We start from the raw sequence: 24123 nt of genomic DNA on the forward strand, positions 1-24123 counted from the left end.
CAGCTTCAACTAGCGATTATGCCCGTGATGCAATCGCCCGTGCTGACCATGCTCGCCAACTTGCGCGTGCTCGTCTGCAAGTGTCTCAAGATAAACAGAAACAACGCTACGACCTCCGCCACCGTGATGTGCATTTTGCGCCCGGCACCCTCGTGTTGCTGTGGTCACCATCGCGTAAAGTTGGCCTTTGTGAAAAACTGCTCTCCTGTTACACAGGCCCATATCGCGTGCTCCGCCAAGTGACCGATGTCACCTACGAAATCGCTCTAGCCACGACCACTACGTCCTCCGCTGTGACAACCACTGATATTGTCCACGTCGCCCGGCTCAAACCCTACACCTCTCCAAGCACCATGGATATTTAACAGCACCGTGACGGCGCTTTTGCCGCCGGGGGGTAGCATTACGATAGCATCGAAAGATGAAGAGACGAGCCGCCGCGCGAAAGACGATGAAGTGTGTCTGTGCTCTTGGAGCGAGCGATTGTGGGCCTGGCTGTCTGGCTCCAGTGTAAATAGCCTGTAAATAGCCTCTTTCGTCTGTGTCCTTCCATCCGTAACAATATATTGTTCACAAGAGGAGGCAGCTGGAGTGACAGGGGCGGAGAAGGAGACGTCAAGAAAATAAGAGGGCGAACGGCCATAGACGAGGTAGAATGGCGAGTAACCAGTTGTGCGTTGTACGGCGGTATTGTACGCAAAAGTCACGAATGGGTAAATTGCGTCCCAGTTTGTGTGGTCTGGTTGAATATACATGGCTATCATGTCGGAGAGCGTGCGATGAAAGCGCTCAGTTAGTCAGTTGGTTTGAGGGTGGTAACTCGAGGTTGTCTTGTGGGTGGTGCCGGAGGCTCGGAGCAATTCGGCTACGATTTGTGAAAGGAATGCCTTTCCATGGTCGTTCAGGATGACACGAGGAGCACCGTGACGCAGGATTAATGCTTGAAGTATAAATGCAGCCACTTCAGAAGCCGACGTCACGCAAGCTGTTTCGGCGTAACGTGTCAAGTGGTCGACGGCTGTCACTATCCATCGATTGCCGGTGAGAGTCGTGGGAAGGGGACCATGCAGATCAATACCAACGACTTCGAATGGTGCCAACGGACATGGGACTGGTTGGAGCTCTCCGCATTGACCTGATGTTGGTAGCTTTCGGAGCTGGCAAATGGCGCAGGAAGCGACGTACCGCGCTACACTAGTGGATAAGCCAGGCCAGTAGAAGCGACCTTTGATGCGGTCGTATGTTTTCTGAAAACCAAGATGACCAGTAGTCATGTCGTCGTGATAGGCCTTAAGAACATCAGCGCGAAGAGAGCGAGGCAGAACAGGCACCCAGCGTTGGCCATCAGGGTGATAGATATGGCAGTACAGGGCGCAGTTGTCGAGCTTGAATTGCGTGAGCTGCCGACGAAGGCGAGCGTTGGGCGGGCGCGAAGTTCCCTGAATGCGGTCTATGATGCCTCGACAGTAGGGGTCAGCGAGTTGGTGAGATATGAGCGATCCATGGTCATCAGAAGGAATCTGGTCAATAGCAGTTAAGGACAACACATGCGGGGAAGGACGGTCCGAAAGATTGTCGCGGAAGGCAGGAGCGGAACCATGGCATGGCGTCGTAGGAAGCGGGCAGCGAGAAAGCGCCTCTGCGTCCTGATGCTTTTTACCACACTTGTAGATAATAGTGAAGTCGTATTCTTGCAGACGGATAATCCAGCGACCAAGGCGTCCGGTCAAGTTCTTGAGCGTGGAAAGCCAACATAAGGCATGGTGGTCCGTAACGATGGTAAAATGGCGGCCGTGAAGATACGGTCGAAATTTCTGTACCGACCAAACGACAGCTAGGCACTCCTGCTCAGTGATGGTATAATTCCTCTCGGTGTTCGTCAGTACGCGGCTTGCGTAAGCGACGACCCTCTCACGTGAAGACTCATCTCGCTGTAGGAGAATACCACCGATGCCATGACCGCTAGCGTCCGTATGCAGGAGTGTGGGTGCGGTTTCATCGAAGTGGCGAAGTACTGGTTCAGATGTGAGGGCTTTTTTCAGATGGGTAAACGCTGATTCGCATTCGGGAGACCACTCAAAGGCAACGCCAGAACCGAGTAATTTGTGCAACGGTGCAGCTATTGAGGCGAAGTCACGTATAAAGCGGCGAAAATAAGAAGCGAGGTCAAGGAAACTGCGCAAATCTTTGGCCCTTTCGGGGCGAGGGAAGTGAAGAACCGCTGAAACCTTATCGGGATCTGGACGAATGCCGTCCTTGCTCACAATGTGACCCAAGACCTTAATTGTCTTGCTGGCAAAACGGCACTTTTTCGTGTTCAGCTGTAGGCCAGCGTTGGCAAGGCACGTGAGAACTTCGGCCAGGCGTTGCAGGTGTTGAGAGAAGGTGGAAGAGAAAACTACGATGTCGTCCAGATAGCACAGACAAGTCTTCCACTTCAGGCCACGCAGAACGGTGTCAGTCATGCGTTCGAATGTTGCGGGTGCATTGCAGAGGCCCAATGGCATGACATTGAACTCGTATAGCCCATCTGGTGTTGAAAACGCTGTTTTTTCTTTATCGTCCTCATGCATAGGTATTTGCCAGTAGCCCGAACGCAAATCAAGACTCGAGAAGTACTCGGCATTCTGCAGTGAATCCAAGGCATCGTCTATGCGAGGCATAGGGTATACATCCTTACGCGTGATCTTATTGAGTGCCCGGTAATCGACGCAAAACCGCACAGAGCCGTCTTTTTTCCGAACTAGAACGACTGGGGATGACCAAGGACTAGCGGAGGGGCTTATTATCTTCCGTTGCAGCATATCGTCGACGTTTTCTTCAATGACTTTCCGCTCGGCAAGAGAGACGCGATATGGTCGACGGCGAACAATGGACCCGCCATCTGTCTCTATCCGATGCGTGATGACGGAAGTCTGTCCCAGTGAAGAGGCATGCGCGTCAAACGAAGCTTCACACTTTTTCAGCAAAGCAAGCAATTGTTGTGACTGTGAAGGGGTCAGGTCGGAACTGATGGCAGCTTCAAGGGCAGAGAAAGATGCGGAACGCCCAACAGAAGGAGCTTCTGAGGAAGCCGCTTCAACAGAAACAACAGAGAGATGCTCGGATTTAGTGACGCAAGCCAACGTAGTGCCCTTAGGGATCAGAAGTTTTTCGGATGTCGGGTTGGTAGCGCAGACGAATGCGGAGCCATTCTCAAACCGGACCAGCCCTGACGCAAAGACTATCCCTCTTATGAGACAGTTCGCAGAGGGTTGTACGAACACGTCACCATGTTCAATGACATCCGAAGCGAGTGCAACAATTCTCTGACGTCAAGGAAGTAGCTCGGTGTCTTCTGCAGCAAGCACGCGAAGCGGTGAGTCATCTGTATGAAGTGAATGGGCGGTGTCGGTCATGTTGAGAACACGTTTCCGACAGCAGATGGAAGCGGACGCCGTAGAAAGAAAATCCCATCCTAATATCAGCTGCTGGGTACACGAACTTAGCACTGCGAATTGTATATAGTGCAGAATTCCATCAATGTAGACACGAACAGTGCACATGGCGGCAGGTCGAATGGCGTTCCCTTGAGCAGCGAGTAGCGTAGGTCCATCATAAGGAGTGGTGACTTTCCTGAGGCGCGAACACAAATCACGGTGAATAATTGACAAACTAGCACCAGTGTCTATTAAAGCTTCCACGCGCACTCCTTCAACGAAAACAGATAGCATATTATGCGGACGCGCTGGAGGAATTTCTGTCCCGTCGAGCAATGCAGCTTTTCCTCCAAAAGCTGCATAATTTAGTTTTCCGGGCGACGATCGGCGAATGGAGAGGCTGGTCGAAGTGGCGACGTAGAGCGACGAAGGGGTGACGGTGAACGGCGTCTGGCCGGACGGTAGCTAGGAGCCGTCGCGGAGGTTGCAGGTGGCGATGGAGAGCGGTCGGAACGTGGAGCATAAGGACGGCGTTGGAATGAGGGCCCCGCAGAAAAGTCGTCCCGTTCGTAAGTGTCAAATCCGCGACGCTCGTCTTGCTGCCGCTTGTGACAGAAACGTGCGATGTGGCCAGGATATCCACAGTAGTAACATATAGGTCGGGTTGGACGCCATGGTGGAAAGTAAGGTTGATGAGGTGTGCTGGTAGACATCGAGGCCAAGTGCGTCTGCGTTGGTTTAGGAGGCATCGATGGCACGAGGGCTGGGGTAACTGCGGCTACCTGCGCGTACGTTGGTGGGGGCCTAGGGACTAGAGGGTCCGTATACGCAGTACTCGCCATAGACGCCAACTCCTCCTTGACAACGTCACGCAAAGTGGTATTGGGGGCGTGGGCAGGAATGGGACCTGCCGACAAGCCAAGAGACTGCAGCTCTTCTCGTATGATTGCGCGGACCATTGCGCGCAACGAGGGATCTTCGGTAGGGTTGTTGTCAGGGGTGTCCGGGGGTGGCAATCGCACAGATTCGAGTTCGTCGAGGCGCTGGCACGTAGCTACAATGTCAGCGACAGTAGTTGGGTCCTTGATGGCCAACGCATTGAAGGCGAGAGGCCCAATGCCTTTGAGTATGTGGCGTACTCTGTCTGATTCGGCCATGGAAGCGTTGACGCGTCGACAGAGAGCGACGACATCCTCTATATACGAGGTATATGACTCGCCGAGTTGTTGTTTGCGAGTGTCGAGTGTCTTCTTCGCGATGGCGGAACGAACGGCCGGAGTACCAAAAACTTGTCGGAGCTGCTGTTTGAAACTACTCCAGTCGGTGAGGTCGATCTCGTGGTTGAAAAACCAAGTCTTCGCTACGCCCGTGAGATAGAAAGAGAAATGGCGTAGCTTCGTCACCTCGTCCCAGTGGTTAGCAGAACTCACCCGGTCGTAGTTGTCAAGCCAATCCTCCACATCTTCACCACGAAAGCCAGCAAACAGATGGGGGTCGCGCTGGGGCCCACTGACGATCCAAGATGGAGAGGCTGCGGCAGGCGGAGCCGATATTGTAGACGTAGAAGTGCCAGAGTGCTCGTCCTGCGGCATGTTGGCGGACCGCTGGCACAAACGGCGACCTGAGCGAAGCTCCAGGAGGTAGAGCGGACGAGCAGAGGACGGGGGACCGAGGAGCAACCTCCAGCACTTGCGACGTAGCGTTAACACGACCTTTAATGCGCCGCGAATACGTGGCGGACCGATCACACTCAAGGCACAGATCAGTCTCAAGATGAGTCCCCACAAGCGATGAAGACGAAGAAGCCGATATGATGATGAACATGTGCAGCCAACGAAGAAGTGACACAATATTCATATATTCATCTATATTCGGTGATCGTTTTGTGTGAAATACTTGTATTTAATTCCAATTAAATCTTCCAAAACCGTCAGTTAAGGTTGTAGTGTGGTGTAAACATTGCATTGATATTTTGATTTCGGCCATCTTATACAGTTGTTTTGTTTTGACGTCTGTAATTTGACTTTTTGCTTCGAAAAATGTCCCTTTTGCGCACGCTCATGATTTATATAGAATCATGAAGTGGTTCTTCGCAAACATTTCTTGCGCTATCAAAGTATTATTTCAACAAGTGTGTGTTCTCTGTGCTGTTTGTAACTGTTTGTCCCTTTAATTGTCTCTGACCAAAATGAACTTCGTTAATGTGTTCTTTGTCCTATTCATTTGTATACCTATTCCTGCCATTGTTGGCTCAGAGAAGCCGGCAGTGTCTCAATTATGATTTAGGCAGTGTCTGAACTATGATTTAAAAAATGCCTGAAGGTGCAGCTATTACAACCAGCAATCCTAATATTACGTGAGGCCTCGCTGCGCGGTTGCTCATACGCGTAATTCGTGATACGGTGCGGATGTCTGTCATTTACCGTACCAATCAGCCGATTGGTGTATCTTTGGAAGCAGAACACTCGGGATGGCTGACATGATTTTCTATAATACCTATTACGCATTAGAAAGTCGCGGTGGTCTAGATGGAGTGTGTCATACTGAGTGCCAGCAGTAACGAAGGACATACAAACAGTTGAAACAATATGTCGCAAAATGCCTTCTTTTTCTTCAAGCTGGTGTTCCTGCTCTTGAAAGAAGCAGTCACTTTTCGCATGGGGCGGGCAGTTGAGAAATATTCTCTATTCAACGCATTATATATTCGTACTTTGATAACAAAACTTTACACAATATCTTTCACCAGCCTTGATCCATCTGCCATTATCTATCCTACAGATATGAAATTTCACTGTGAAAACGGTAATGCGTCTAATGCGCTAACGCTGTAATCTGATTGAACACGTTTGAAGTCTGTTCTAGGACGCTAAGCCAATATGTTTAATGCAATTGGCATTGTTAGCTTACTTCAGACACACTACCTGCTAAGCCTGCTTACGCGCTCTTCAACGAAAAAAAAACGGGGAAGTTTGCACTCGGTCGTGCAAAGGTTAGGCACAGCGAAATTGTCGATCCTCAACTCTTACTGAATGCTACTGCTAGGTATTAACTTAGTTTCTGCTAGGTCCTAACTTGTTTGAACTTAACTACGCATGTAGGGAAGGTATTCTCGAACGATAATTTTCGGAGGTACCTTCCCTTTCGCAACATTTCGCGTGACTAGCGCTGGACGCGTCGGCGCTTACGAGTGACAGCGTTCCTGGCATCCCACAAACGCAAGCAGGGTAACCAAGGTTGGCACAATGCCAAGAACGCTGGTGGTTGCCGACGCCAAACGCGTTGGAGACTAGCCGCTCGATAACTAGCGAAAGTTGACTAAGCGCAGCCCCTTTTATGACAAACTCCGAAGCCAAGCGCATGCACACTGGGCGATAGCTATGCGCAGTGTACGGGCGGCACGCAGTGGAGGATTGATTGATAGATTGAAAACTTTATTATTCCACTGAGCTGGGGTGCCCGCCTCTTAACCTACACGTAGGTAGAGGGGGGGGGGGGGGAAGGGGGGAGGACGAAGCAGTCCGCGCGCGTTGAGGACGGTGAGTCTTCACGGCCTCAACGGCCAGGCGGATTGCTCGACTCTCGTCGTCTTCAGCCTAGCTCTGTAGCAAGGCCTCCTAGGCTTCTCTACTGTCAATGTTTTCCTTGGCCCCTGGGGAACCAGCACACTCCCATATTACATGGTCTAACGTACCTTTCTCCTTACAAATTTTGCAGAGGGCGTCGTTATAGTCCCTCGCCTGAGTTAAGTAGATCCAATATGGTGATGTATAATTGTTTCCCTGGAGGCGCCGCCAAATGCCGAGCGTCCTCCAGAGAGAGAGAGAGACCGATGCGGAGGCGGAAAGATTTTCTTTCGGCTTTGTAATGATCTACAATTTCCCTGTACGTGATGATGCTATCTTTTATCCCTGGAACTGGTTGCTCTAGAGTTGCCCGGTTGTAGAGTGCTCGGGCGAGCTCGTGAGCGGCTTCGTCACCCGCGACTTCTTCATGGGCTGGAACCCAAATAAAAGTTATGTCTCTACTAGGAGGGTTTTTGAGTAGAATTTTGAGGGCATATTCCGAGATTCGCCCTTTGCTAAAATTTCGGATAGCTAATTTGCTATCGCATACTATGACTTCCGCTTTTGTACCCGCACAAGCGAGCGCTACTGCAACCTCCTCGGCTGTACAGGCGTCCCTCGTGCACGTGTAGCACGCTATCTGAACGCACCCGTCGCCATCTACCACCGTCGATACCGCAGCCAACGTTACTAGATTAGCTTCAGTTTGCAAGCTCCGCCCGAGCCGCGCGCGCGAATGTGTCCCTTTTCCGTCTCCTCTCGCGGGGTGGCGCTGCCACCTCTCTCGGCCTAAAGCCCCTTGATGTTAGAAAGTAGCGACACGCTTTGATCTACGCCGCAACACCCTCGCCGGCGCGGTCAACCTCCTCCTTTTCTCCCCCTCTTTCGCGGAGGCAGCGCATCCGCCACGCTGAATGGCTGCGGCGCGCGAGACTACCCCGTCAGGTGACCCTGACGTCACGAAAACTGCGCGTAACTTGCTTTCGCGCGCCTTTAGTTTCTCCCGCTCGCCATGAGCAGTCCAAGTAGTGGTCGCCCTGCCGCTCCGAACGTGTGTTTCCCAAGTTTTTCCATCCTTTCGTAGGAATCTGAGCTTCGTTCTCAATGAAAATGCCTTGCTGCTGCGCGTTTCAATGCAGCAGCAGGTCAGAGAAAGGGCAAGCCTTATTTTATATCCCCCGAGCTGAACGGAATGTCGTGCGTCGGAAGCAGTGGCTCCATAACATCGGGAGAAGGGATTTCGCCCCTTCTAAGCACGCTGTTCTTTGCGAGGTGAATGTTGCAGCTTTCCTCATATTTGTGGATGAAGTTGCATGGAGATTTTAATGCTCTTCGCATAGCCGGACTCTTCGTTCAGTTCAATACAGAGCACCGATAACTGTGCATATAGTTTTTTTCTTAAAGTGAGTCGGCTGAAATTTTTGGTGACTCTTCGAGCCGTGACAAAGCTTTTTGTGTTTTCGCGCGTGCGTTAGTTTTGAAATGTATGTAATTTGTGAGTTAATGCCTGTAACTCATATTTTGTAGTTGTGTGCGTGTGTGTGTGCGTGTTTGTGTGTGTGCGTGCGTGTGTGCGTGTATGTGTGTGCGCGCGTGTGTTTGTGTGCGTGTGATCCTTGCGCCTGATACTTGTGAAGCCAAGGAACAATTTTGCTCTTATTGCGTGCTTATTGTATCTTTGCAAAGTTTCAATACTGCGAGCATTTCTTTTTCTTTACGTACTTTATGTTGCGAAGGCATGAACCGCAATATATATGTAGATAAGTGGTATTACGTTTTATTCGCGCATGCTCATTAAGTACAAGCCACGCGCTTCTGATAATCTCCCTCAATTCTGATAAACTTGCCATCTTGAAGTCTGTAAGTTAATTATCAAGTGCCAGTCTTAGCAGTTTCCGTGTAAGCAATCAGCCTTTGGTGTTGTTGCTGTTGTTGTTTTGAGAGAGAGACTTAGGTTACTCCCAGAGGTGATGGAATGTAATTTCTCGTCGTTTCATAGTGACGGAATACAGGCGCGTGTGTAAAGTTCCATGTTGGCTGTTTCGCAAACACAGCACGTATTTTGCACAGTGGCATTGGTACAAAGGCTTTTGGCCCACTCATTTTGGCGAATTCACTTTAAACTATCACATTTCTTCTTGGTTACCTTCTCTGAGCATTTTAAGAGCGAAAATTGTGAACCAAATTCTAGTTTATACTCTACGCTGCTTATATTGTATGCACCCAATACACCTCCGCGTTACGGACTATCCAAGTGGCGACGTAGAGGTTAACAGCTCAGCCACTGCTTGGTACTCATTTTTTCGGAGCGCTTCCGCTTGTATTTATCGAAGCGTCCTCAAAAAAAAAAATGTCACGACGTTCTATCGGAAACGTACTTTCGTCATGACAGTTTCACAAGGGATGAATTCCCATACAACGCTTGAAAGGGCCGAATAAACAAGCGCGCGCATTGATTCTAATGCGGCTGCAGCGAGCCACTGGAGGGTTCAGCGCCGCGCCGGCCCGGTGAGGGGGAGAAATCCGAGGAGAATTGAGGAGGAAAGCGCGCGCGCGGGGGAGAGTGTCGCTACTTTCTAACATCAAGGGGCTTTATCTCGGCCCTAAAACCGCGTTCGCTTGCCTCTGCTGTCAGCGGCCGCCTGCTCCGAGCGCGTTCCAGTGCGTTTCGTTTGCAACACGTGAATTTGTATTTCCTCCGCGATAAGATTGAGGTAGAGACCTCAGGAATGGTGAATAAATTACCTTAACTAGTCCATACCCTCGCATTGCTCTTCGCATTACCGCAGATGTGCACATCTGCGGTAATGCGAAGAGCAATGCGAGGGTATGGACTGACGTGCTATTCAGCTATAATTGCGCGTTAGACGTTCAGTTAAACTGCTCAACACAAAAATAGCCAATCTCATTTGTTATTTCGGTGTCTCTTAGTGAAGTTGTTTATTTGACGACATAGTTTAAGGCCAGCGATGTCGTTTCCCATCTTTGCGTAAGTTACGAGACTCCGCGTTCATTTCGCGTATTCGTTGCTTGCTCGGGAGTCTGGACCAACGTGTCTGGACGAATGGATGAAAGAGAGCTTGTGTTTTGATTCAACAAAGTAATTTATTACTCTGTAAAATTACAAAAAAATTTTATGCGCCCACTTGGCCATGGATAACGCATTTATCTACAGCAAACGGGCCTTTTTATTTGCCACGGCGGCTTTCACGCTATTCTCAAGGCGGCGATTCATATCCCTAGCGTAGAAGTGCATCCTGGTAACTATAATAAAATTCAGCACCTGACATGTAAAGGCAGCCTCATGCTCTACGCATCCAAGACGATCGATGTTCTCCATCTCCAGCTCATCAAGCACGTCCCAAAAGATGTCTGATGTAACTTGATCCCCGCTCAAAGAATGTGAAACTGCGCGGTTCACAACAGCCTTATCGACCCTAGGCACAGCATTTTCCATTTTGAGCTTGTACACAACACTGGCGTCAACAACTTCGAGACCAGCCTTGAATTTTCTGGTTTGTTTTTGCCAAATCCACGAGCTCGTTGTAGAGCGACGCGATAGCTCCACACACAGGGGAGTTACTTCCGTCATCGCACAGGCTTGTAACATCGCCATCACCTTGCCTTTTGCGCACCTTAACGGGAGGTGCCCTCCGCAAAGCTGGTTGCTTACGTTTCCGCGCCGGTTTCGACAGGTATGAAGGGCAGTTCGGAAACAAACGGGGAACAGCGTCGTCCTTGAGCACCCAACTGTCGCGCGGAATGATAACAACGTCCCCGTTTATGTTGTGCACGAACTCCTTCACTAAGTCACTGTCCTCGAAATGGAGATCCCACACAACGCAAGAGCTTGTGAGCTGCTTGTCCAGTCGTGGAATCGCACGCTGCCACACTTGAAGACATGAAGAATCTCTAGGCGCCCGGGAGAAATGGCGCTTCTCGGCAGATCTTTGAGAATCGTAACCGCTTTTGCAGCCGGTTACGAAACAACGCGGCATGTCGGTTGGTCACGATACAACGCCACTTATAACGTCAGACGACTCGAACGTGAAGAACAAAGCACATGAACAAAGCGCATCACCACAGCACCAACAACAACGGTTCGCGCAACGTGCTTCGACGAGCCGCGAAGCCGGGGCCGCAACACTACATTTGCTAGTAGGTACAGCGTTTGACCGCTGGCGCCACGCTGCGCCGCTCGCGCGTACCACGTTTCTAGGTGGTTTCTTTCGCCGAGGGCGCTCGAACGCAATCGTATGGTTGGTTCGCATGAATGCAACGCTTCCAAGCGTGGCTGTATGGCCGAGTGGCTACGGCGCTCGCTTTGGGAACATGCGTACGCTGGTTCGAATCCCGCCCGGGGGTAGAATTTTTCTTTTTTTATATCACGCTTGTCTTTTTTTTCTCTCGTTTGCCAGCGTGGTCGTTTGAACCCCGGTGCCACGGCGGCAGCCGTGGTACCGGGCGCCGACGCGAAGCGGCGGTCGTTGGGGTGTTGCGGAGCGCAGCGTAGCAACACCCCAAATAAAAAAATACTGCTCCAGTCAGGTAGACTGCTCCCTCCCTGATAGTGAGATTATATTTGGATCATCAAAACAGTGATGCGTTTATAATACCACCGATCCCAACAGCAGGCTAGTCACCACCAGCCCAGCGTTTTCTCCGTCAACGCCTCCTCCGTTCCAACGGCGGCGGCTAGAAACATGGTACGCGCGAGTGGCGCAGCGCGGCGCCAGCGGTCAAACGCTGTACCTACTAGCAATTGTAAATACGCAGCCGGGCCGAGCTAAAACCCCTTGATCTTGAAAGTAGCGACACTCTCCTCCGCGCGCGCGCTTTCCTCCTCAATTCTCCTCGCCCACCGGCTGCGCGCGCTGCGCACGGCACACTATTGCGCCTGGGCTCCCGCGGACGGGCCGCAGAATTCGATGGAGGCGCATTATTTTGGGCCAGTTGCGCGCCCCAGTGGCGTAGAGTATTTTGAAAAATGGTGATAACAGCAGGGAGAATGCTGAAGGCAACGTTTATGATGAGGTTGGTTTCATCTTAAAGCCGCATGAATGACACACACTTATGTAAAAGGAGCTTTGAGGCGAGTTCTATACTCCAGTTACTTTTTCTGCCACATGATACGCTGCTTTCCTTTTGGATCTGATCTAGTATTGCTTGTGGCAGATCGCTCTATGTTTGGCAGTTTTTTCTTGTATGTGCACGCATGTGCACCGCAGGTATTATATTCAGTGTGCCTTCTTATAATTACTGGCGAGAGCATCGTCCGTCCATGTGTTTGTCTCAATGTCAAAGCTTTTGCGCTGTGGTTTCTGCATTGAATAGGACGTTGCACAATTTCAGTGTGATGAAGCGGTGCCGGCAGCCACTCATCACCCACAATAACAGAATCTGAGGAAAGGTATTTACAGATTATTCTTTAGGCGTCGGTGTCAATGAAGCTTAAAAAATACTCGGTATACCTATGGGAGAAGGCATTCTGTATTTTTAGGCAAACGAAACGCCTCTAGAAAAGGTATTTTGATAGTTCACACCGACATAACATTGGTTTATGTAGTAGGATAGTTAAAATTGTGATTTTGATTAGCGGGGGGCCCTATTGCCGACGCATTGTAGATTGCGGGCAAGCATGCCGTGGCGACAGGCTCTGCATAAAGAATCATAGTGTCGTTGGCTGCATCGTTAAGCGACCGAGATCATTATTGCTGAAATTATTAGAGGCGGGACAAGGAGCAAGCAGCAGCAATCACTTACGACTGTCAGTTCGAGGTTCATGCGCTGTCGAGGGGGTTTCCTGTGCTTCACGACAGGTCGGTGGGAGAAAATTGTTGGAACTGCGTTGGGCTTCAGCTTTCTTTTTTCCAAGTTCTTGTAATATGCGCGGCTCAAATTGGTCTTCAGTGAAATGTAGCTAGAACATTTATCGGAAGAGTTAATCACTCAGGCAGGATGAATAAAACATCCTTTATACAAGTACAAGTGGCTAATACGCTGCAGTGCGAAACATTATTGCCTACATAATATTCCCTGCATTGCTACATCATAACCATAATCATTATTGCTCAACCTTCGTAATCAAAGCGCATTGATACAATGACATCGGCTCGTGTTACATGGATGGAAAAGGTTTACCCACAGAACAAAACCGAAGAACCATGATTGTAACGCATTCGCTAGTAAAGCAAAGATTCCCGGCCTTCACCTAGAAGTCGATATCAACAGCAAGGGTGCGCGATCATGTGAACATCTCCTGCACATTGCCTGTATCCGTGAGACAACCACATAATTATCGTCACCCACTCACGCATGCATGGCAGCCCAGTTCAAAGCAAATTCAAGAACTGAAAAAGATCACCAGGTGTCCTTAGCTATCGCCTAAGAGACTCGAATGCGAGTCTTGTAAAATCTACTGTAATTCACCTCAATCCACACTAATCCACCTTCATGGACCTTATTCGACCTTAACCCACTCTAACCCTCCTTCATACACCTTGATAGAACTTAATCCACCTCAATGCACCCTTATCGTTCTTAATCCACATTATTCAACCTTAAACCACCCTAATCCTCCTTAATGCACTTTAATCGACCTTAATCCATCTTAATATTCCTTCATGCACGTAATCGACGTTAATCCACCCTAATCCTCCTTATTATATCTTGATCCACCCTAAACCACCCTAATCCAGCTTAATCCTCCTTAATCGACCCTAGCCCTCCTTATTTAACCTTAATCCCCCTTCAACAACTTTAAACACCTTAATACAATCGTTAATCAGTCATGAATTACTTTGCTAATCATTAATAATTTATTATACACGGCTGGACATGATTTGACTCGCTTCTGGCCTTCATTAGGTCACGTTACTTTCTGTACCTCAAACGCTCACCTTGAAACATATCCAACTAAGGGTCTCGCCTTAAAATGTGGACTAGCTGGAGCTCATCACCTGCAATACCACGGGTATACTTGCCACTATTTTTTGGGGCCCTGCATTCATTGTATTTGTGACTGACACACACTTCGAAGTAAGCTGTAAATAGCTCCTCTACAAGCTGCTATTTCGATTTTCAGTAAAACAGACAATGGATCCTAACAATCACGAAAAGTGCGATCGAGAGGCTGTATCTTCGGGTATATCTGTTAAGTGGAAAGCAGAATCTACAGTGCTGCATTTCCGATTGAATAAGAGTTGACGACGTGCGAGGTGATGGAGTCCCAGCAGAATATTCAGCATTCTGAGGAGAACCCATTTTTATGCAACGTACAAATTGCTGCAGCAAAAACGCGAATGAGCAGGCCGGAAGAATTGAAAAAATGCAGCATTAGGGGATGCTTTGATACGAGCAATAAGACAGGCGCCTTACCTCGCAAACAACACTGTTCCTTGTCGGGACAAAGTTCTTCCGGCCAATGTTTTGCAGCCACTGCTTCTTGCGCAAGCTATCACACTTTCCTTGCGGTATCGTAAAAACTGCATAGCCATCATCACGCTTCTTGCTGCAGTTATATGCGCAGCAGCACGGCATAGCACCAGCAGACAGTGCTCGAAACAGCGTGCAATGTTAGCGCGCGACGTTCTCTATACGCCGAGCCAGCCGAGCTGAGGCGCAAAATGGCGCGAACGAAAAAGCAAAACACAAGAAAAACGCAAGCTCCGCTCGTTTCCAAGCGCAACGGCCGGGAGACCAATCATCGTGCAGGAAAACGCGCCCAAGGCCGTCTGTCGCGGAGGGGACTCGCGAGGGGCGAGGAGGAGGCGAGGAGGTCGCGCGCCGACGGCAAAGTACAAAGAGTGGCGGTACTTTCCTACATCAAGGGACTTTAGGCCGAGCGTGTGACTAGCGCCACCGCGCGGCGGGAGACGGAAAGGGGACACGCGCCGCCGCGCAGCTTTCAAACTGAAGCTAATCTAGTAACGTTGACCGCAGCCCCGTCTCTGCCGCAAGCGGCGTCCACGTACGCTACTTTATGCCGCGGCGTGTTTTTAAGTTTATTTACTAGAGCTTTAGCCCTGTGAGCTCTCCTCTCTTTGTTGTAGATAGGGTGCATATGTTTAGGTAGGAGGGCAATTCGGAAGCGTTTATGCACGTCCAACGGTATGTCCTTCTTGCCAGTCGGGGCACCCCTGTCACATTGGATTCCTACGGCGGGATGACGTCACAGCGCATGCGCTGTAGCGCTGGCGGTAGCTCGGCTACAGTGGCTAGAATGGGGAAGTGTGTTGAACGCGCCGGCTCGCGCGTGCCCCTTCGGGAGGAAACCGTCAGGTGGCGCTGACACACGCTTACACGTTGGCCGCGACGGCGGCTAGCAGCCACAGTGTAAGGGCGCTGCGTGGAATGCGATCGTCCGCGCGCGCAGCCGAATATGCAATAACAAAAAAAAAAGAAAGAAAGCTTCGCAATATATATTCTCGCTCGTGCATAGCGGCAAATGGCGATAGAGTGGCTATGCTAGCCCTTTCGTAATCGAAAGGCGCCAAGGTAACAATCCGATATATATATATATATATATATATATATATATATATACTCTTCTCCAATAAACACTTAGTTGTTAGCGCTGTGTTCCGTCTGTTGCTTTCACCGTCCGTGTGCTTCTGCACGATATACTGCGTAAATAAAGCATTGCGGACTTCTTTATCACGTGAGAAGCTTCTTCAACCTTCCCACTATCCAGCAGTGCGTCCAGCTCATGGTCTGCATCCACAATGCTGAGGAGATGTGTCATATTGCTCCCTTCACAGTTGCCACTTCTGGGAGCTTTGACCAAATCGTAGAAACTAAGACAGTTCACGGGGAGCAAAAATTGGGCAGCAGTACGATAGTAGCATCCAGACACGAAACAACGTTTTCGCACCATTAGTACACATATAGACTTGCTGCAGCACAAAAAGAAACGAACGTAACTTTCCACAGGTCAGGGTGGGCGGCGTCACTGAAGCAGCAGAGCCGGCGCGACTCGCATCGGGCGACGTGTCAACTAAAGCGCGCGCCACCTTGCCGTTCCCTACCGGCGGCTTCAATGCGCCCTACAGGCGCTGCGTGCCGCTCGGCTCACTTCCCCATTCTAGCCACTGTAGCTCGGCGGAGCCGTGTCTGTGCAACACTACCTTGTTGGTCTGTGTCGGGCGAAGCAAGCGCGCACCTGCGCCGGCGGTTACTAGGCAACGCGAGGTGACGTCATCGCTACTGCTTCGGCGCATGTGAGGCTAGGCGAGGTTCGGCCAAGTGGTGCGCAGCTGTCGCTTGGTTGTTGCTAGACAACGGCGCGGAGTTTTCTGCGGACTTCGGACGTTTCTCCACCAGCTTTAAGAGAATAGTCCTTAAAATGTATCTGGTGCTGGACGGATTCTTACCCACGTCACTCGGGTTCCTCAAGCACAGCAGCCCGACGTATTAGGGTTGCACCATGGATGTTCGCGGACAGCGAAGGATTCATTGTTAGCGTTACTATGCGTGAACCGGTGCAATCTCAGAGGCCGCATAAATGACGGGGGAATCTGTGAACGCAGCGCAATATGGCGCCAGGTGACCACAATCCAGCGTGACCGAGGAGCCTGTCTGGAGTACACGGCTCATTCATGGCGAAATTTGGTGGTGGTAACAAGGTGGCTACATTAATTGAATGCTAATACTATTAGTGTCGGCAGTCAATGTGGGACGGCTGCTGTCAGATTTTTTCCCTTTCCCACCGCGTTTAGCGTACCGCCAAACTTTTAAATTTGTACTTTTTTATTTCATTTGCTCTGCCGCTTGTATGTTAGCCCATGTTTTGTCAGGCGGAGTTTGACAACGTTAAAGAAGTACGGATACATATTTCTTGGGGCTGTTTTTCTGATTAATCGTAGCAGTTTACCCAGTAACTATGACAAAGAAAATCGCTTGCTCCAGCGTGCGACTATTATTAAGTTATAAGCTCTTATTTTACGACCAGTAGTGGTTTCGATTTCGGAGAGCATTTCGCGCCCGGTGACGTAAGAAATGAAAAAAAGTATTGTTTCGGAGAACTGTTATGCAGAAAAGAAAAAAAAATATGAATTACAAAACGTTTTTCAAAACGTCTGTGCCAGAACAAGCGAAACAAAATTTCATCCACAGCGGCATTCATGTTCAGTGCGAATAACCAGAAAGAAAAGTCCGTTTGACTTCAATTACTTTATTATAGCGTTTTAGTTAAAGTTACGAACTACAAACATTTCGCTGTTGTGTTAAACTCGCAGCTCAAATGCAACGACCACATTGAACACATTCAATCATCAGCTATACGCAAACTTTGTTTTATTCACCATAAACTTAGGGGTGCATGTACGCTTCATATATAATATATACAAGACAACCTATTCCCCATCTTCATTACTGACAACCAATCATATCATGCCTATATATAAGTCCATATAAGACGGAGGTTTGCCCGCCTATACTTCCTCCACCACATAATTCACGGCAAAGTAGGGTTTTTTTTCCCACTCCTACAATAACGTTTTTAGAGACACGTGGATCTTGTCATCAGCTTGATCATAACTTAACGCATACTTCGCGTACGTATGCTAACGCTTTTGGGTTCTATTTTTTTCTATAACTATCACCGAGTGGAATGCCTTACCTGTCAGCGTGCTATCGGCTGATTACTTCGGAAAAGCACTACATAATTATTTGAGATAACATATTTCACAAATTGTGCAAATTTTGTGTTTGTTCTGCTGATGTTTTACTACCTTTTTATTGATTTTGATGATTCTATGTTCTACCCTCTTTGCGTGGACCTAAAGCATGATCTGCAGTATTGTGTGAATAAATAAATGAGAATGCTCGCCTGAGCTGCCCTCATCGTCCTTCTCCGCATACCGCGCAGGTAGATGCGCAGGGCCGCATTGTTTCATCTTGGCTCAGCGAGGAATCGCAGCAACAATATGAGCGACGAGTCAATGGCTGTCTTGGGGAAAATGCAACTGTGTTCCCCGAGGTGCCGGCAATGGAGGTGGCGCACGCAGCTTTCCTGCAAGACACCGGAACCAACCACGACCTGCTCTCACCGGTAGGGTTATGTACGGTTTCGCTAATAACCGGCAGACGTTTCTAGAGCGAAGCTTGCTTGTGAACCCTCCCTCAATTTGCGGACGTGGCTGACACTGTCTTGGTGAATATCCCACATATATTACATTCATTACTCTCCATCTAGGCACACTTTTAGAATGACACAACTATTAGTGCAGTAAAAGAACAAATTCCAGCCGAGCTTCAGCTCTTACAGATATTTTATAATTTCTACATCTGTATAATTTTTTTCGGCTCCATTGTGTTGGACACATTGTACTTGCACCAATGAGCATATGGATTGGAAAATGTGCTCTGAGTGCCCAACTTTGAGTGCCCCAATATCAGCATGGTGCACCGCCATTCTTGATCAATACATACTTTTCCGGCCTAGTACAATAACGATATCGAAGGACACCTCCTCCTAATTTTCAACTGGGATGAATCTAATGCAAGGCTAGTCCACATTACAGGCTCGTTGAAGGCTTCTCTAGAAAATCCCCATCCCAGCCATTAAGAAAATATCTTCAATATATAGTCTGGTGGTTCCTACAGAGAAAACAATGTTGTTTTTATGGGCAGTATGCCAGTCTCTAATTTAAAGAAAAAAAAGTTTTACTCATGGTGCTACCTGCATTCTTTTCGCACGCCTTAAAAGATCATTTCTAGGTCCCACAAAATTAATTTATCTAATGAGCATTTCTACCGACTACATCTCTTACTGTAAACAGGTGGCATTTGCGCCTCGCTTGGCGATTTGTTGCCTGAAGACCCGCCGCATCTCCCTGCCATTTAATTCCCAGTCGCTGCGTCCGCATTCCGATACGGATGGAATGCCAAGACTCTGCTGTGCTAGACTTAATTCTCGTTAAATCTCACCAGATAGTCGAAATAAATCTATAGCGTCTTTTTCCTTTTGCGATACCCTATAGGCATGTTGTCGAACGGGACTTTCGATAGATTCGGTAATGATACGATGCTGGGCAACCTGCCTCTGGTTAACCTTCGTCGTTGTAGCGAAACAATCTCGAAAGGAATCGAGTACGTCCAGAAGCCTTTCCCGTTGTTCTGATGGTAGGCTCGGGTTCACATCGAGAGTGCTCGCAAACGCCTTGGCAGAATGGTCACACGGCGAAAGAGCAGCTAATACTGTCGGACCGTTGACGTCGGCAATTTCCGCAAAGTATGCAGTCGTGGTGCGTCTTGCAAGATGACGGTATTCCTCACTGAAGTCCGAGACCAGCAGGTGAGCCTGTCTGTTTCGAGGCTGAATAACTCCTCTGGCAACGCATATTTGTTGTGCAAGGAGGAAAGCCAAATTTGCCGCCGCAATTACAGCGTGCGGAACGTCCTGCTCACATTCCACACCGACAAAGAGGCTGCTGCGAGGGGGTAGAGTCACAAATTCATCGGACACACGTAGCGCGGTCTTCGGTACTTGGGTGATGTTGTCAGCTTCAGCAGGAAAAGGGTCCTCGAACGACACCAGCAACTCACGTAAGTCAATGATTGCGCCGTATTCACAAAGAAAGTCCATTCCAAGGATTATTGGGCGGGAGCACACAAGTAATACGAGGAAAGACCCCGCGAACGCCGACGCACAGATTCGAACACGTGCCGTGCACATTCCAGTTGGCATCACCAGATGGCCACCTGCGGTGCGTAACTGGGGCCCTTGCCATGGCGTGGTGACTTTCCTCAATTTAGATGCCAGTGCGCCGCTCACAACTGAATAATCGGCACCGGTTGACGAGGGCAGTGACAGCATGATTATCAACAACTACGGCGATGTCGGCAGAAATAATCTTAGTACTGTCAGAAAATACAGAAAAACCGGAACGATCGTCGTCGGGTCCGCGCGTCGAGGGAGGTTCTTGGATTATTCCTTGGAAAGCGACTTCACCCCCAGAAGTCGCGGTTCCTAGTTTCCCCTGTGAGGACTCGGTGAGCGGTTCCTTAGGGGAGCGTAAGACAACGAGGGCAAGCTAGGTGACACGGACCGGCGAGGGGATCGTGATCGCGACTGGCGGCGCTGAACAGTCGATGGGATTCGCTGGCCCGTCAGATACGCTTCTATTTCGCGGGGACGCTCAGCGTTACGTGGGCACCGCGCGCCGGGATGGAAGTCGCGGAGGCCTAGCTGGCGGTACTGGCAGTTGCGGTACACGTGACCCACTTCGCCACAGTGGTAGCATAGCGGACGGTTATCCGACGAGCGCCATACACTTGCCTTATTAGCACTCTGTCTTGAATGATCAGGTGGTCGATACGTAGGTACGCTCGGGTACCTTCAGCCGGATAGCGGATGCGAAGAGGTGTCCGGGAACAGATGTGTAGCCTGGTCCACTGTACGCATGATGGGATCTGTAGATGGTGGTGCAGGAGCCCTCAATGCCGCCGTATATGTTAGCACAGGGACCTCAGGTCTTGGTTGTGCGAGTGGTTGCACCGCCTGTCTGATTTCACTCCGGATGACGTCCGAAAGTGCTGTCATAGGTTGTTGGGGTCCCACTGGTGCCACTGCTTGGAGTTGCCGCAGTTCGTCACGCACAACGCTTGGTATGAAGTCAGCGAGGGCCTGCTTCTCGCTGTCGAACCCAAGAGAGCACGCAGTAGACGTGATATCGTGGCGTTCGTACAGTGACGACCGCTGCTGGAGAGTACGCTCCATCGTGGTTGCCTCACTCACGAACTCGGCCACAGTTGTTGGTCGATTGCGTACGAGTCCGGCGAAAGGCTGTTCCTTGACTCCACGCATTAAATGTCGCACCTTCTTTTCCTTAGGCATTGCAGGGTCTGCGCGTCTGAAAAGACGAAGCATGTCCTCGACAAACATCGAGACTCTCTCGATGGGCTGCTGGTTCCTAGAAGAGATGGCTTGTTCAGCTCTCTCCTTTCTTTCGGCGTTGCGGTACGCATCGCGCAGCTGTCGGCTAAACTGGTGCCATGTCGCAAAGGAACCCTCATGGTTCTCATACCATGTCTTGGCAGAGTCTTCTAGCGCGAAGTAAACTCTCCGCAGCTTGCGAACATCATCCCACTCGTTGATGCTGGCAACCCGATCGAAGTGGTCCAGCCAGTCTTCAACATCTTCAAAAGTGTCTCCATGGAACGGTCTGGGTGTCTGTGGCGCATGAAAAACATGCGGGAGAGAATACTGGGCATCGTGGGTTTGGCTCGTCTGGTTTGTAGTGGTCGTTGGCGTTGTTATTTCTAGTCTTGACGAGAAGGGAACGAATTTGGGTGGTAGTCCTTGCAGGCGGCTGCTGCTTCTTGGTGTGGGACCAGTGGCTGTCTGTGAGGTGCTAAGAGTGACGGCGGAAACTTGGGAGCGAAGATGCATTTACCCAGCACTTCCACCAGTAATGTCGCGGGCGAAACAACAGAGCCAGCCAGAAGTCCACGTCTTTACTGGAACCAGACCCCCCAAAAGAAGAACGTTCTCTTCTTCTTCCAACAGCCCCAAGCGTGTACGTGCCACAGCAGATGGCTCATATGTGACGGCATGTGCCAATATGTAAGGCGCTGCGTCGGGTAGCACCGAATGAAGTGTCATTCTAACATATGTGCGCCATCGGAATCTGCACAATCTTCCTGCCTGTCATACGCTCGATGACATGCTCCTTGAAGTGGCACTGGCACATGACTAATGCGGTTGAAACATTTTTTCAGCACGGCGAAGGGTAAACTTACGTCTCTCGGAAAGTTCTGGGTCTCAGTGCATCGAAACCAATGATTCTTTCGCGCGTGGCTTGCATGTTTGTAGCGTAACTTTCAGTTTGGCACAGAGCAACTAGTGCCCTTCCGGCTTGTTTTCTTCTGTGCAGGAACACTTTCACTCTGTCCAGGAGTCTCACGAGCTTGGTATTCACGAGTATCACCCACAGTCTTCACTTAGCTCCTTAAACGTCTAAGGAAATTACAAGAACTAGGAGAACTATCGTGACTGCGAGCACAGCGCTCCGTGAAGTGAGCGTGTTAACAGACGATATAAATGACCGCTTTTGAAAATTACTCATTGCAACAAGAAACATCGCACTGTTAAGCACTCTCTCAACATAATTTAATCATTTTCTTTCAGGTTTTACTGTAAAAAAACCATTATCTTAAATATAACAGGCGCGCAAAAACAACACACTCAGTAGCAGACGACGCACGCTTCACGGCAAACCTCTGACCGCAGCGCCACTCCAGCTGTCATGATGCGGAGAAGCAGTGAACTACGCCGGTCGGCACACCTACCAATCTAGCCACCATACCAAAGATATCGCTTTATTCCGGATGGACACTTTCTAGGCACGGCTCCAACAAGAATCAGCGAATGCTTAATCATCTGTGAGCATACTAACAGATAATCACGCCAGCTCAGGCGCCTCTTCTGTTGTGCCATCTTCTCGTCTGCTATGGGCTAATACTAATAATAATAGAAGTAATAATAATAATAATAATAATAATGTGAATAATAATAATAATAATAATCACAGGAAATGGTGATACCCTCCTCTACACATTGCTCACGGTTTTACTTCATACTCCAATTTCATTCATAATAATAAAAATTATGAAGAATGTTTCAGCAAGTGAGTCGCAAGCGAACTGCCCTTAAAAGGAGGTATGGGGAGGATACTTGAAGACAGATTTTCCATAGAGGGACATGCTCTATATCTACCCTACATGAAAGGCGTCACATCTGCCCGACGGTGACATCTAAATAATATTGTGTTTAAAATTGTGTTACAATGTAATTAGACAACTGATTTTGAGATGAATTCACAAAGTGTTTTTTTTTCGATCTCTAGCAATGGAGGCTGAAGTGGCATCTCATTAAAGCCTGATCTACCAAGTGACCTCATTAAACACCTGATAATGCACAAGGGTTTGGTTAACACGTTGCACCCAGAACCCAATTACCAGAGTTACGAGGCACTCACGACTTTGGTGCATGTTCTTTTACAGAATCTTACCGAACATCAGGTTTTCTTCATCACAACCTGCGCTGCCTCGTGCGCTCTATCAGCCAGCCACAACACGTACGGGGGAGACTGCAACAAAGCGGTCATGAACTTTGCGCCCTTTGCCGAAGCTTTCAGTTGTCCGCTGGGCTCCAGAATGAACCCGGTCAACAAATGCACGTTCTACGATTGACCGAAATCCAGTCGTCACGTTTATTTTTTATTTCACCTGCCGTCATTATGGAGATTCGGGAGCAACGGTCTTTCACACCGTTGCTCCCGTGAGCCAGTTGAGCCAGTAGAGCTTTTATATTTTTTGAAATGCAGTCAATTGTTTTTCCTATATTGCACTGTGCGCTTCCATGCAAATTGTGACTCTGACGGAGCGAAATAAAGCGTCTCCACGGTGACGCAATGTTCCCAGTTACGTTTCCAAGTTGCACACGTTACATATACCATGGGCCCCCATCACTTACTGAATTCACTGTGTTCTTCATTGGCACTAGCCACCTATTCTGGTCGTGACCATCCCCGCGAGAATCGGGACCCTCCCTCCACATAAGAGATCGCAAAGCAGTTTGATCTTGACTGCAGAATATACAGCACACCTCACAATAAGCTCACCAGGCCTCAAGCCATCACCTTCAGAATGCTTCAAATCAACACGTACCCCACGCAGAACAGACTACATCACTACATGCCTGAACTATACACAACATCATATTGCGAAAATTGCCCTAGCGCACTAGACGTACATCACTTGCTCTGGCCCTGTGGTCGGACCCACGCAAACAAGAATCAAGACTCCGCCAGGCTACAAGAAGCACTACGCAGCACGCACCTGGCGGAACAGCTCTGGGCCATCCAGCGAGCCCACGATGCGGAAAGGGGACTGAAACTCCCGGTCCCAACGTGGGACCCTACTAAAATCCCATTTAAATTCAAACAGGGTTATACAGGTTTCAACTGGTTTTAACAGTGACCCGTTTGGCAACAAACAGGACCCGTTTACACACAAACGGGTCTCAACGGGGACCTGTTTGGCTAGCAAATAGGTTTAAATTGGACCCACAGACGACACAGAAATATGTCTAAACAGGGGCCCCGTTTGGCGAACAAACTGGTTCATACTGGACACTG

General features: G+C 49.3%; 1 protein-coding gene across 1 annotated transcript in view; it reads left to right on the forward strand.

Moving 5' to 3' along the window:
• The window catches only part of LOC119448966 (membrane metallo-endopeptidase-like 1), a 65546-nt gene extending 42370 nt beyond the window's left edge, over nt 1-23176 (forward strand). The window contains exons 4-5 of the mRNA XM_037712169.2: nt 17850-18032; nt 22988-23176. Coding sequence (XP_037568097.2) covers nt 17850-18032; nt 22988-23176 — 372 coding nt within the window. The remainder of the gene's footprint in view (nt 1-17849; nt 18033-22987) is intronic.
• The last annotated feature ends 947 nt before the right edge of the window (nt 23177-24123 follow it).

This window comes from Dermacentor silvarum, chromosome 4 (assembly GCF_013339745.2).
Source record: "Dermacentor silvarum isolate Dsil-2018 chromosome 4, BIME_Dsil_1.4, whole genome shotgun sequence".
NCBI classification, from domain to species: Eukaryota; Metazoa; Arthropoda; class Arachnida; order Ixodida; family Ixodidae; genus Dermacentor; species Dermacentor silvarum.